Source organism: Trichogramma pretiosum, unplaced genomic scaffold, assembly GCF_000599845.2.
Source record: "Trichogramma pretiosum strain Unisexual culture from Peru unplaced genomic scaffold, Tpre_2.0 scaffold34, whole genome shotgun sequence".
NCBI classification, from domain to species: Eukaryota; Metazoa; Arthropoda; class Insecta; order Hymenoptera; family Trichogrammatidae; genus Trichogramma; species Trichogramma pretiosum.
Window position 1 is genome coordinate 511,981 of NW_019641683.1, and position 15,845 is coordinate 527,825.

A 15,845-nucleotide genomic window follows, 5' to 3' on the forward strand; every position below is an offset into this window, starting at 1 on the left:
AGTATCCACCCACTCTCGGCTGGTGGGGGCAGGAAGATGGGCGGCTGGAGCCGTGGGATAGGCTCGGCGCGCGGCGCTCAGGCCAATGCTCGGCGCTGTGCTTGGACTCGACCAATCGAGGCTCGCTCGGAGCTGCCGTTCTTCGAGTGCGACAAGGACGAGACGAGCTGAAAAAGAGACAGCTGCAGTGCTGCTTTGCTCTCTCTCTTTCTCTGTCTCGCTTACGCGCCTCGCGACAGCGGCTTCTCGCAAAGAAAACAGCAAACTGCGCCGCTCGCTGCCGCGGAGCAGAGTCGAGCAGAGACGTTATAGAAACGCCGAAGCTAACCCGCCGCGCCACAGCTGCTATCGCACAGAGCCCAGCGCTGCATAACATATCTCGAGTCAGTCAGCACTTTTTTCGAGCGCTATACGTGCGCAATAACGTCGGCTTTCGGAGCAGATCGTTGCTCTCGAGCTGCAGTATTGTCAGTGTGACTGGTGCAACGGTGTGTTGTGTCAGTGTGACTCGCGCGTGTGTGTGTCTGCGCGCATCGCGATACTTGCTCTGTGTTTGTATGCGTTTGTGCGTGTTGTTTATGTGTGTGTGTGTGTGTGTTCGTGACTGGTGGCAGGCAGCGCCGTGAAAAGTGTCAAGACAGCGTTGCCAAGTGTCCGCTCGCCAACTGCGAATCCAACTGTGTGAGTGTAAACACGGACGCAGGCAGTGCACGTAATTAGGCACAGGCTCTGTCGGAGCGATTCTGCCTGCTTCGTAGACAACGTCAACGACGAGAGCAACATCGACGTTGCGAGTTGGTTCGTGCGCGAGTCAACGGTGTAGCAGACCACAGCTATTCTCAGCAGCAGTTTACAAGCTCGCGCGAGTGTGTGTGTGTGTGCACGCGCGCCGTGTAGCTGTGCTGTATTCGTTGCGATATAGTCGAGGACTCTGGCAGCCGAGTAGATCCGGCAACGTCGCGCCTCGATTCGCCTATAAATCTCGCGCATCCATCGTCCGTCGTGTTTGTTCACACGGACGAGGCACACACACAAACAGGCCTCTCCACAGCAGCAGTTCTCGCACAGTCAGTCGCACAGTCTCTCTCGGTGTAGGAACTTTGGCCGGAGTTGCTGGCAGCGCCGCCGAGAGGTCGCCAGCGTCGACGCGCTCACTCACACAGACGGACGATTCGGAGCAGCTAGCATATAGCTCCAGAGCCGTATAGAGAGATACAGCGGTCGGTCGTAACAATCCCACTCCTCGAGGTCCCGAGCGATTCGTCCCCACCGCCGCGGACTCGGCTGGCCGTGCATACGGAGCGCGCGCTGCACACACGGACGAGTCCAAGCGAGGGGAGCCGCGGCTCGAGGGGCGCCCCCCCCTGCCTCCTGCCCGCCCCTGGCCCGCGCGCTCTCGAGCAGCTAGCCGGCAGCCGAGTGCGAAAGAGACGGCGCGACGAGTCTTGGCCCTGTGGTGGGGTGGCAGCTAGCGGAGAGTGCGCTACAACAGCCGCTCCGCTCGTGCGCGCGCCTTCTCAGTCGGCCTCGAACCGGAGAACCACGAGCGTCTCCTCTGCGTCACCGGGCCTCGCGATTTTACCTCGCGCGCGTCAGCACTGCGCTCCTGCAGTGACCAAAAAATATATATACGCTGGTCGTCGGCTGATCGGCCGCTCTCGCCTCGTCCCGACCTCTTCCTCGACCGTTTCGAGCCCCGCTCGTCCAGTGTCAAAGTCGGTGGAAATCGTTGTTTGCGCGAATCGTCGTTCAACCCATTGGCAGTGTCAGCAGCAGCAGCAGCAGTAGCAGCAGTAGCGCGCCTGACGGCCATGTTTGGTGTTTACGAGTAGCAGCCGCCACAAGGCAAGGGGGCTCTCTCGCTCTCTTTCTCTCTCACTCGTATCTCTGTGGCAGCTCGACAGCAGCAGCAGCAACTCCAAGTGAGCGTGTGTACACACATACACAGGCAGTGACAGTGTATGCGATAATATTCGCAAGTGCTACGTGTAGTTTTGCCAAGTGTTAGTGTGTGTCTGTGTAAGTGTGAGTGCGAGTGAGCGTGCGTGTCCTTTATGTGCATGTGCTCGCTCGTTACACATACGCTTCTCAGTCTGTGCGCGTGTCTGTGTGGCCGCGCGTTTCTCCGTAGTAACACTACTTATTATGACTGCTGAGAAGGTCGTAACGAGAAACGCCAAACGACTGTTACCATAATAACGAAAGCAGTTTCGCCTCGACTCTGAGCGAGACAGATTTCTCAATTGTAAAAGTGTGCCACTGTCTATGAATTTGTGCAGCTGTGCCCAGTGAAAACGCGTGCTCCGATCGGTCGTCGAGCGAGAGCCTCGACTCCGAAAAGTGATCCAGTGCCAAGTTGAAAAAGCCCAATGGGTCATCGTGATCTGCAGCAGACAACATCATTGTGCAGTCGTGCATCCGATAGTGTGCGTCTGTGTGTGTTTGTGTATGCGTGTGTGCGCGCGCCCCTGTGTGCGTTTGCAGCCGGTATCACGAGAGTGTATTAGCATCAGTCAGTAAACGCTACTAACGCGTCTAAAAACGTTGGCTTAGTTGCAACGCGCGCAAGTTTGCGCGCTCCGAAGCCTCCTGCGTTTGTCGCCTTGTCGTCTGTGTGAAGGCGCGATTCGCGTGTGCGTGTGCTATTGCACCGCTTGCTCGACCAACTCCAAGTGTGCGTCTGTGTTTTCGAGCATCTGCAGTAGGCCCAAAAGTGCGCTCAGGTATTCGCTACTGAGCGCCAGTGCGTGACAGTGTGCCCGCTGTGTACGAGTCCTCGGCACTCTGACCGATATCGTTAACAGTCTTGTGTTTGTGTCCAAGTGTGTGTGATTCAGCTCACGACGTACAAGTTGTTGTTGTTGTGCTGCACCCTTATCACTACGATCCTCAGTGCGTCAGTGCACGAGTGCTATTGTCAACGTCACCGTCGTCGTCGTTGATGTTGTTGTTGTTGTGTAGTTGTTGTTGTTTCCCCCTGTCAAATATATATCTCCTTGACCGGCGAGGTGTTCCTTTAATCAAGGCACTTCGTCAATAACAAAGGGGATATATAATCAGAAACCAGCCGCAACGACGATTTCGTTAAGCAAACCGCAGCAGCACCGGCGTGCGAGTGGAAGTAGCAGCGGAAGCAGTGGAAGTAGTAGTAGCAGCAGCAGCAGCAGTGCCAGTAGCAGCAGCAACGGTAGCAGTGGCAGCGGAGTCGGAGAAAAACCCATTTACTACGATTTGTACGCCGAATACGATTTGGGCCATCGCTCCTCCGAAAGGATCAAGGTCAAGCGCGCCTGTGAGGAGTCCGTCCAGTTGCTCCAGCAATTGAACAACAATAATAACAATACAACTGCTACTGCATCGCCCTCACCGTCGTCGTCATCTACCTCGAGCAATAACAATAATAACAACAACAATAATACCTCGATCAATCAAATAAAGAGGCGTATCATTGCCAAATTATTCTCAGCCAGTAAGGCCAATAACAATAACGACACCAACGATTCCATCGACTCAACTGGTATCATGGATCTCGGAGATAGAGTCTACGCAGCTGAGAGAATCACGAAAAAACGCGAAAAGAGGGTAGGCATATACATTCCAATAAGTTAAATTTTTATATGCAACAAACTTTTTGAACGTGAGAATGAATGTTATTACGAGCAGCTGATTAAATATTCATATTCAGATACATTTTCGACAATTCTAGCGGTACACGTGACGAAAGAACGGCTGGCAAGCTAGTTCGACGACTCCCACGCAATATGCTCATTATGAGACGTTATTATGATCTTGACTCAGTACTACCGCCTTTGATCGCATGTGTGAAATCATAATATTTACATCGCGACTGGGCCGCCTGTTCGTTTGATGCGCGCACGCGTTCGATCCTTCCTACCTCATAATGTACATGTGTGCGTGTGTGCTCGCCTCGTCCGTCCGTGTATGTGTGTGTTTAGCTGGGAGAAAGCAACACCCATACATGCATCGCTTATGATGACACGCTGTAATTATAACTCGACGCTTGTAAATCAAGCATTTCCTTCCGAGACAGCGATACTTCGAATAAAAGGCCCATCAATTGAAATTCAATAGTCTTTTTATGGACTCGGACTTTCGGCTTTAATCATGCGTGTAAATCACTTTAATGTTTCGTCGATTTATGTTTTCGTTATTTGCAATTCGCATCAGGTCAAAATAAATAATAATCTGCCTATTAAGTAATTAGTTGAAATCGGTAAACTCATAACACTTACGACGACAATCCATAATATAATGTTTTATTATCTGTAGTGTCGTTTGTAGAGCTTAAGGTGGCTCGTCAGTAATCATATCAATAGAACAGCGAGGCGTATGTCTGTCTCTTTCTCGCATTAGGCAGACAACCGCTCGCATTGTTCAAAATCAATGATTTTACGCACATTTTGTTTGATTACTCATTAGTTAGTTCGATAAGGGGTAATTTTTAACATACCAATCGAAGGGTAGTGACTTGAAGCATAACATACTCGTTTTTGGTTAAGATCTATTGTTTAATAAAAAAGTTATGGCGTAAAATGTATGAAATTATGATGGCCTCCCATAAGAGCCCGTGTTAAATTTGCTATTTTCAACGGCTTCGTTCTCAAAAATTAGTTCGATAACCCATGCTCAAATTTCTACAGCATATCAAGGGTACTTTGAATGACATTTCTGCAAAGTTTCATAAATATCTGTTGTTGACTCGTTTTACTGATGAGCTACCTTAAATACTCGAAAAAATATAACAATCCAAATCATACTTTGTGTGCACTATGTTTTCTTTATTCAAATTTTCAGTAAATTCATGTTCTTCTTAAATTGGCAGGTAAAGTACATTTCTTTGTAATATGAATTCATAAGTCGCTTTCAATTCGTAATTTTACAATGGAGATCACAAAAAATAGCGTAAAACGAGAAAAAAGTACCTAGACTTTAATTATGCACTATCCGGACGTTATAGCTCAAATGATTCTCTGTGAATCTTTATTGTCATTCAAATCTGAATGTAATAGATGCATAAATTTTAATTTCATCAACATTGGAACATATAATATAGTAAATATATGTAAGCACTTCGAATGTTCAAAAAATGACGTAACATATTTAAATCTTACGTGAGATTGATATGTCGAAATTACAATAATAGAAATTGATTTACATTTGGTCGAGAATCTTTAAAACGCAGTTACTACCCAGTAATGCCATTGAAATTAAATGTTTCATTATATTGGTACTCTTGCTGGGTAGTATATTATTTATAAAGCTGAAAATCGATTTATGAAAATGATTAACATGATGATTTTGATAATCGATAATTTTTAATTGAAAAACGTTTTTAAAAACGTGAAAAGTTCAAGCTGAAGAGCTTTTACTAGAAATTAATAATTGTAGTAATTAAAAAATATGTTACACGCATTGCGTATAAATTGAAATGGCACGCAGGAATATTGGTGCATGGATGAACAATTCAAGCACCAGAAAAAGGGTGCTGCATAACATGTTAATAAAAATCATAATGTTACGATAGAAAGTAGACAATTTCAGTGACTAGTTTTTGCCTGTGATTGAGTGAGGCATATCAAATTTTGAGAAAGAAAAGCCACGTGATGACGATTAACAACTTTGGTACGTCGTACTATGATGACGTAATAAGATTTAATATAATAGCATGATGTAATATGAAAAAAACCTAAATCTTACAGCCACTCGTAATATATGAGTGAAATTTCACTATGATTCATGAAAAAAACCTTAAATATATCTCGTAAGCTCGTGTTGAACATTCGGAAAACAAATGAGTATTGTAAATGTGTAATAGTTGAAAAAAGAGATGTGTAACGAAAGGAGTAGTTGCTGAACGAAACAATTGGTAGACGTAGGAGTCGCGTCCTTGACCGCATCGATAAATTCAAAGAGAGATAGGATAGAGAAGCGCATTTGAGTATTAGGCTGTCATACACGCGCCTGTCTGCCTCGTGAACCATTTGGAGGAGGCCATTCGAGCGACAGCTGTACATGAACGCATGCCTTGCCTTTCGCGCCTTTTCGAACAATAGCCGCACGAATTAAAGCCAATGAAAAGCCAAAGAGCTGCCACGCGTATGCTCTTCCATCGAGCGTATATTCTATCTATAGTAAAAACGTGCTTACTTGGGTTACTCGCAAGACTCGATGTACCACGCGCACGCGTATGCATATGTGTGTAAGTCGAGCACTTACACGTTGTAACACACAAGTACACACACTACCAGGCGTTCAGTTGTGCACTAGCGAGAAAACGTAAATATAGCGTAATAGGGCTCGGGCCTGCGTTAATTGTATGCGGCAATAATAAAAGCAGTAAACAGGCTAGCATTGGCTGAGCCCCTATACATAAACTCGTCTATGTTTACATTTTGGAATGAAAGGTCCAAGGAGTTGGACGAGGCAGAAGCGGCAAGCCTAAGTGAATTAGTCGTTGCGAGATGGCACCAGTCTTCAGAAGGTGCTTTACGCGCGATCGTCATGATCGCGTTAGAGCACACCGCCCCTGGGGCGCACTAACACTCGCGCAGCCGACCAGTCACGGATTAACGCACACCTTGAAAGGCGCCGCCCCCGCCTCGGCCGCCCCTCTCTCTTACATGGAGCGGCTGGCGCTGACTGTCTGTCTGTCCCTCCTCCCCCTCTGCCTGGCGCGCTCCCTCTCTGCGCTCGGCCGTATGCCCCTCCTCTCTCTCTCCTTCCGACCGCCCGCCGAACTACTACCACTATCGTAGCACGTAAATGTCGGCGCCAGCCAGAGAGAAAGAGAGAGACGGAGCACTGCAGACAGCGCCGCGATCTTTGTCTGTTGCACATTCGTACGAGCAGTAGCTATACACCGCCAGTACTACTACACCCATGGCATTTGTGCACACACGTACAGTACATACACTCGTATGTATTGTATGCAGCCGCTTTGGTATGGGTGTACCTACCCGTGCACGCTCGCGACTCTCTGTGTATGCAGAGCTATATGCACTCGCGTATACACATGCGCGTTTAGGTCTATCGCGCGAACGAGCCGAACGACTGCCAGAAGCAGTGGTGTAATGTAATGCTCTGTTCGGCTCTCTCTCTTACTCTGTGCATGCTGTACGTGTGTCATGTGTATGTATGCGTATCTATCTATATAGAAGACCCCAACGGACGCAGTACTGTTATATACGCGCGCACACTTACAGCAACGTACTGCTCGAGCTCTGTTGCTCTTGCGTTGCTACTTTCCTGCAATGCCTTTCTTTTCACTCGAGCGCCTTTTATAAACCCATGTTGATGTTTTTTTTCTCTCCTTTACCTTCTCAACGTCTTTCAGTCTCTCTTTCTCTTACACTGTAGATTAGACACGAAACTGGCTTCGCATCGACGCATTTTTTACTCGCTACCGAGATCGTTTTTTTGTCCTTCGTCACCTTCGTAATATTATCATATTCCTCACAGGCATATAAGTCGAGACTTCACCAAGTTTTTTTTCTTCGCAAAAATTACGAGTTCGCGCTGAAAATTTACATGTGAAATCCTCCTCGTCTGCCTTTGCACGTCCATGTATTATACGCAAAGTAAGTCGCGCCAGTTTATTCTTATATGAATATACGTGTGTTTAGCCCATCGTCATTCTTGGCTCTGCTCTCAGTACTTGGGTACATTATGTAGGTATATGTAGCTATGCGAGCATCAACGATGAGTAGTACCATGCAGACCGCAACACACGCAGACGCACGAAGGGGATAGAAAACAGAGAGAACGAAAAAAGTGCATACCTTTATGTATTTCTCGATGTATTCTCGTCGGTAGTGCATCAGTCCGCAATTCTCTTTGCCGGCTTGCGGTGATGGCTAATAGTGAGTAAAACTGCTTTCAACGTTCGTAAGACTCGCATCGATCATATTGATATTCAATTGTTTCACCAATTGTCTTGTACTCATAATACCTTCTCCTTTTTTCGAGTGCCCCGGTTAATGAATCATTAAATAAAAATTACGTGAAATAATAGGAAAAATTTAAACTCTGAACCCTTGTGATTAAACGTAGCTGCGAAAATCGAACCGATTCATGTGTTGTTCCTGCTTCAGTGGACTGTGTGCTCTATTGAATTGTCACTTTTTTCGAATATATTGTCGATCTGATCGTGCGACACTCTGATATTTTCGCTCGGTCGCGTTTGACGCCAAGAGAACTATCGTCTAGCTTGTTCCAGCCCATATCCGTTGGATAATAAATGAAATACGAATTCGATCTGTCCGAGCGTGTCGGGCTCTTCCCCTTCTAAAGAAAGATAGAGAAAGAGGACGACGAGGTATACACGCCGCAGCCTATATAGTACTCGTTTGTGTGCATGAGAAAGAGAGAAGCAGAGAAAAAGAGAGAGAGAGAGAGAGAGAGAGAGAGAGAAAGAACCTGCTCACGCTGCCGCTGCTGGCGTGCCGCTCGAGAATTCGAAACAAAAACGCCAGGCAAACGAACGAGGCAGCCAAGAGCGACGATGAGAAAAACAAGAAGGACGAGTATTAAATGAAAGGAAGAAGTACGATGACGATCGGTGTAAACGCGCGACTCTACGTCTACCTAGGGTACAAGCATCTCGGTCTCACCTCCTATTTGGCCGCCGCCTTTACCGCTCGAGTTTGAGATTCCTCCACTGAGAAATTATGCCTTTATTATCTCCCCGAACTTTAAAAATGCCTATGCTCAAAGACTATAACGAAAACTGCTTCTGCTGCTTATTTTACTATTCAAAACTCTGAATTATGCTCAATTTGCTAAATATAACCGACCAACTTTTGCCTTCCTTTTTTTTTCCCTAATACTTACTCAAATGCTTACAATATATATGTATGTACTCGGTTTTGAATAATTCCAATCACGTTAATGATTCACGTTAATCGTTCTAAAGCAATTTTGTGATCTAACTGATAGACACTGTATCACTGATAAGCGCCCAACATTTCGACACGTCCAGTCACGTTGATTAGCCCAATGTTATACGTGCACGAGTTCCTGCAATTTCGCACTTTGTGCAATTCATTTCATAATTTGTCAACAATAAATCATGAAGCATGGACTTGAGATATCTTCCGCTGCGTTGACCGATCATATTACTCTCATTCATTGAATACTTAATTGTCATTGATAGATAAAAATCTCGATACCAGCGTTCAAATAAGATAAGTTCGATCGAATTTCAATAGCCGGCTCAAGCTTTATCTTATTCTTATCCACTGAATTTTCATGTGGCGATTGTAGTTTGCGATGAGGATGTCCTTTAAAGCACATTAAGTTTTGAAAACTCGATAAAGCTCCCTATATATGTAGCAGTTTTTCACGGTACATGTATGTGGATGTAGAAGAAGCGGCAAAAGTACGCCAAAGATTGATACAAGCGATAGTACCTTTACGGCGATGAGAGAGAAAAAAACTCCAAAGTAGCACCATAAAGTGCAACGCTCGACCTACTTTTCCCACTATTTCGCCGCTACATAGACACGTTCGTATATGTATTCACATGTATATTCGCTTACAAACAGGCCATAGGCATCGCAGAAGCTTTTCTTCATCGCTATACATGTTATATAGCACGTGTGCGAGTGTGTGTGTGTGTGTGTGTGTGTGTGTGTGTGTGTGTGTGTGTGTGTGTGTGTGTGTGTGAGAATATATACATGTATAACTATGCAGCGTTTGAACTCGCTGTAGCACTGCTTATAATAATATACCGTAGACGTTTTACGGCATGCAGGACTCCGAGGTACTCATATTTAAGAGCTCTTCTAATTGGACCCAAGCCATCAAGCGTGGACATACATAACACAAACTGCAAAACCTTTGTCTAAAGAGCCTAGACTTAATCCCTAGAGAAGAAAAATATTCTCAATATTTGCATAATTCTATACTCACACGGAGACCTTCTCACCTTTGGGTCACGGATCTTTACCAACATTTTTGTGGGTCTCCAGGAATCTAATAATAAAGCTCCTTATGCTTAGTTTTATTGAATGGGGCTGAGGGCCCATTTTAAAAGGGGTTTTCTGTTTTATTTAAAAATGTTTGTTCTTTTCTCAAAAGATCCGTGACCCAAAGATGAGAAGGTCTCCTTGTCAGTATCTTTTTCTAAATTGTTTACTGCGACGATGCGGAAAACTCGAGTACGCTCGATAAAAGGCGAAAAAAACTATAACGCGTCAAATAACGCATACAAGCGAAATTATATATTGATCTCAATCCAGTTGAAAATTAAAAACCGCTCGAATTTTATCGTCCTTCCTGTTTGAATAACTTCATACAGTTCTAGGTGCGTGGCCGAATTTTTTGGCGGGTTAAAAATAAGTGCAGCGACCCGGCTCCGTTTAGAAAAAAGTACAGGATCGTCTTAGTTGGGCGTAACCCGCCATGCTTATCAGCAGACAATGAATAATCAGCCATAAACACCAATTAAAAAAGTTATAATTCGTAAAGTTGATTCAGAAGTACCAAGATGGGGGCCTCTCTATCACTCGTAACCATCGAATCCTCGGTACTTTTATAATATATACCGCTAGATATACGTTGACAAAAAAACATATGTGGGTCGCGACCGTAAATCGAATACAAAGTTCATATAATCACTCCATAAAAAAGCCGCCAAGGGGTTCTTTACGCTCCGATTAGCACGTGTACAACATCCTCATAAAACTAGGTATAATATAGCGGCGAAATATGATGACGAATTTAAAAATACAGATTCCTGTCCTTCTTTCTCTCTCGCAGAACATAATAATAGTAAAAGGCCACTACACGCATATTTACGACGGGCTCGAAATTATGATGAGAGTCAGATGATGCCGCTGATCATCGTGATTTGCTCTCTCGAGCGCTGGCGCCTCCAATTGGCTTTTTCTTTTCTTCCTTTTTTTTATTTTTATCTTTTTTTAGACCCCTTGCTTAGAATCGTATATTTTAAGACTTAAGCGCTTGCTTCTAATTTTTGTTTCCGAAACAATCCAATCGTCTCATTCGAACCTATGTATATCATGTTTTTGTACGAATGTGTGTACATTTTCATGTGTTATAGAATACAACTTTATGACAATATATATTTGTTTCAAATCGACAATATGTTTATTTTGTGATTTTTTTGTTTCAGGGCAAAATCGAATACTACGTCAAATGGAAAGGTTGGAGCAAAAAGTAAGTATGATTGTCTTTTTTGTTGTCGCGATTAGTCATGTAATCGTTAGCATTATTTTTATCGAAATTCAAGGCTTTTTGAGGTATTTTGACCAATTATTTACCATGACTAACGAGTACTGTTCTTTTAGATACAATACGTGGGAGCCAGAAGAAAATATTCTCGATGTCAGGTTAATCGAATTGTACGAAGCCAGCCAAAAAGGAGGAGACGTCACATCGAGAAGACCTAGGCGAAGGGATACACGATACAATGTAAGCTTTTTCCTATTTGTTTTTATATTGAGTTTTCTAGTTTTTTGTTTTAAATAATCATTCTTTTATAATTCAATATTATTCTATTAAAAAATCCTTTTTCATAATACCAATAAAAATCTTATAAAAATGTGTAACTAATAAAAATGTTTCATACTTATCACTACCAATGATTTGCTATGTCATTGTTCGAACTCATATAGGTTCTGATTAGATTTCTATTAAAATTCGGATTTCCTTCGAATTTCTTACAGTAAAAAAATATCACATGTTGATTCTGAGAAAATGTGCTCCAGTAAGCATAACTATCAAAACAAAAATAGCGATTGATAACTTTTCAGATTTTAACCAGTTGCATTTGAACGTATTAAAAAATGAATCACAGTTTAAAACCGAAATTATATAAATATTTATTGCCTTTAAATAGATAATCTAATGAAGAACAGTAAACAAGGCATAAATAAATTTTAATCTGTATAAATAAAATTAATATTAACTCAAATTAAAACCAAAGTAGGAGAAAATAATTTTTATTCCGGATTTTGGAATGAAAATTGTTTTCTACATCAACTGCTCATGAATAATTGGGAAGGCATTTATTAATGTTATTTTTTTTATAGGAACAAGTCCTTGCAAATCTCGTTGTGGCGGAGGAACCAGGTGGTGATGAACCCGTTGGAGAAGACAGTCAAGATGAATCAGCACCGGAACCAATTGTATCGAGCGGCTCGATTGTTTCCAACAATCATCTTGGCGTTGACGAGGACACCGTTGCATCTTCCCTCGATGGACACGAGTCACCAACTCCTCCGACCGAGCTGGGCTCTGCTTCGGCGTTTAGCGCAGCGGATTCGGACAGCTCCATCAGTAGCGTCGATATGCCTCTGATGCCTAGACGCGAACCTGCTGGCACTAAACGGAAGGCAGAAGTACTAAAAGAATCGGGAAAAATTGGCGTCACAATCACAACGAGCAGCCCTACCAGTGGCAGCGGTAGTCCTCCACCAAATAAAATTCCGCGACTACTCCCTCTCAAAAACAACTCGCCGACCTATCATGTAAGCTATCTTTATATCCAAAAACAATAGTTCTTTCCTTATGTAACTCTAACACCAATTCATACCTTCGATATTTCTTTATTGCAGAGTCACAAAATCAACGGTAGGCGACCATCTTCATCGAGTGTGAAATCAACACCCGACGAACCATCACCTGCTGTTCCAACGACACCTGCTCCAGCGATGCAAGATAAGAAACGCCCCGAAGCAGATTTACCTCGGGGGCCAGCGCCGTCGTTGCCTCGTTCGCCAATATCTCCACAGCACGACACAACTGTTGAACCTGCGACACAACCTAATACCAAAAAGAAACATCATCACCATCACCACCATCACCATCACCATCATCATGCGGACCACCACCAACACAAGAATAACAGTGAGAAAGAACAACGGGTTGAACAGACCCATCCACAAACGGTCGAAACCAATGGACACAAATCACCTAATCCCAGCGATACATACACCAATAATAACAGGTTACCAGCCTCACCATTGACTAATGGTCATCGTACACTCAGTGAGGAAGACACAGACGCAAAGAACAACAACAGCAAATCACCACAGAGCATCAAAGACGATTTGTCTCGAAATAGTGAACAACAATCGACTACTATCTATTTGCCATTACATAGTCCAGGAACTGATTATTGGCACGCGCGTAATCCTGTTGCAGATCAAGTCTTCATAACCGATGTGACGGTGAATTTAAAGACCGTAACTATCAGGGAGTGCAAGACTGAGAAAGGATTTTTTCGAGAACGAGATCCTAAAAGCGACGTTTATCAATAGGTCAACATTGTAAAACGCAGTCTATTGTTGGCTTAATTTAATGCTCAATGTAATATTTTTTGATGCTTGTACATAATGAAAAAATTATTTTCGCACCGATATGTCAGTGGATGCATGTCCGCAATTGATGGAGAACAATGATTTCAAGTGACCTAAACGTATTTTCAGTAAAGCCTTAGTTCGCTGCACGAAATCAACACTGTATGATATAGTAGAATTTCATTTTAATGCTAAATAGTATGGTTACACGTAATCATTGGGATAAAAAAACGATTATAAAGCGCTTGGTAGTTGTTAGATCAAAGCAAGTAATATGCCAATGAGTGGCATTCGTTATATCTGTAAAAGCAATTGATATAGTATACAGTTTTTATACTGATTGAATAAGATTAAAAATCGGCTTTAATTATATAATTAAAATCGTGTTCAGGTCACATTATATACCGTGAAACGTGGTAAAGCAGGCGTGGAAAATCGGAAAAACTTTTTTTTTCTAATATATGTTTGTAGATAATTTGAAGTACAATTTTTACTTAGTAGTTAAAATTGAAAAAATTTGATTTAAATTTATATGAAAGGCGATAGAAAATGAACTTCATTACTAATAACCGCTTTGCCTCGTTTTTTATTGTAAATACTAAATTTATTATGAATAAGTTTCAAACTTAATTGAAAAACATTTTTTTTTTGCATAAGTTCCTAAAGTAATGTTCCATTTAATATATCAGTGACAAGAATAAAACTAAAAACTCATCCACTGCTGTATAATGCAGTGATGCGTATTTCAAATATCAACTACTTTCGCTATTGTACATTTTTCTTCTATTGCAGACTTTCTGGAACAATGATTTTATTCGAAGATTAATGAAATGCATTTTTATTATATTGTGTACGATATTATTGTTAAGTATGTTACATAAAGTGAAAAGACGTTTATGCAGTGTCAAGCATATTCCGATTATTTGACTATTTTTATCGTTCTGGATAAATTATCCACATTGTTATTAATGAGACTTCAATGAAATAAGAGTAATGACCAAATTCTTTGTCTTACCAATAGTAAGATAACTATCATTAAACCTTAGTCATAATGATTTCTTCAACGTCTACCATTTGCTGCACACTTTTGTAACAAATAATTCCGTGATAAATAGTTGGTGAATATATCTCTTTTCAATCCAACAACATGATGTAACATCCGATTGCTTATTTAAAAGATCGTTTCCGATAATTTAAAAATTTAAACTTCTTAGTATTATAGATTTTAATGTATGTATAAGATGCCCCATGAGATAAATGAAAATACTTTTTTCCGCCAGAACACTCAATTTCTGTATTGGATTATCACTATTGAAAATATTGGTTCTGCGATAACGAATCGAATTATAATCAAAGAGTAAAAAGCTATATATTTACAGGGAAAAAGTATGATGATTAATTTGTTTATAGATATTTCATGATGGGGCAACTTGTATTCAACTAGAATTTATTCCTCTGAAAAATTATTTCAAATTCGTACATATAATGTAATAAATGTACATTGTCACAAGAAATCAGTAACGCATATGAATCAATTTAAAAATCCGTGAATTGTATAAAAATGAATTGTATATATAAAAAATCAATTTGAATTCAGTAACAAATGTGAGAGGTATGATGTGTTACGAATCTGTGTATTGTAGATGATATAATTACAATCTGTACATAGATAATTTATCTTTTACGTTTTAAATGTTTTGTCGATCAATTTTCACAGCAATTCACTGGAAAAATAATACGACTAATGAAATGAAGATGAATTGCAAAATGAAAGAAAAATGAATGATCTTACGTTTAAACTTTCGATATAGACTGTACGCGTTTCTTCGATATTGTTTTCTGTACTTAGACTATGAATCTATCTATACAGTAATTGCATAAAAAAGAGTAACAACCATACGTGAGACCCTGGTAGTACCAAATCCATCAGTAATTTTAGTTCTGTCTGGTACAGATTCCTTATATTTCAATAAAACCATTAATTACACTTGTTGACTTTTATTAAACTGTTCCTAAGCTATTAATCTTTATAGATATTATAGTACCAATCAAATTTTTATTTTTTTACAATCAATTTTGATATAATTTAAATTATTGATACTCTTTTTCACCAATTTTTGCATTTTCACGAGAATTTTTTAAAATTTACTCATTGATAAGAAATTTTACTGTTTTCATAAAAGGAATTGAATGGGAAAAAGTCGACGTAGAGGTGACCAAACATTTTAGAAAATTGATAATTATTACGGGAAAACGGAAGAGTGGAGTGAAAACTTTGCAATGACTCATTAATGATCAGCTCTTTGATAAAAGGCGTAACTTAAAAATCGAAAATTTAGAACAATAGTAGTCCACGCGTTCTACAATATAAATGAAAATTCTCACTAAATATATAACCAGTAATTAAAAATTACATAAATGCATATAATAATAATTTTTGACTGATTTTGCATGTATTCAACATTTTTATGCACATTCTGAACATTTTTCGTGCATATTTGA

The 15,845-nt window shown here is 41.4% G+C and overlaps 1 protein-coding gene across 1 annotated transcript; it reads left to right on the forward strand.

Annotated features, from left to right (window-relative positions):
• The first annotated feature begins 343 nt into the window (after window positions 1-343).
• Window positions 344-15,330, forward strand: LOC106650660 (polycomb group protein Pc). The gene is made up of 5 exons (XM_014368805.2): window positions 344-3,582; window positions 11,156-11,199; window positions 11,331-11,454; window positions 12,075-12,512; window positions 12,600-15,330. The coding sequence occupies exons 1-5, from the start codon at window positions 3,523-3,525 to the stop codon at window positions 13,302-13,304; spliced, it is 1,371 nt and encodes a 456-aa protein (XP_014224291.1). The 5' UTR covers window positions 344-3,522; the 3' UTR covers window positions 13,305-15,330.
• The last annotated feature ends 515 nt before the right edge of the window (window positions 15,331-15,845 follow it).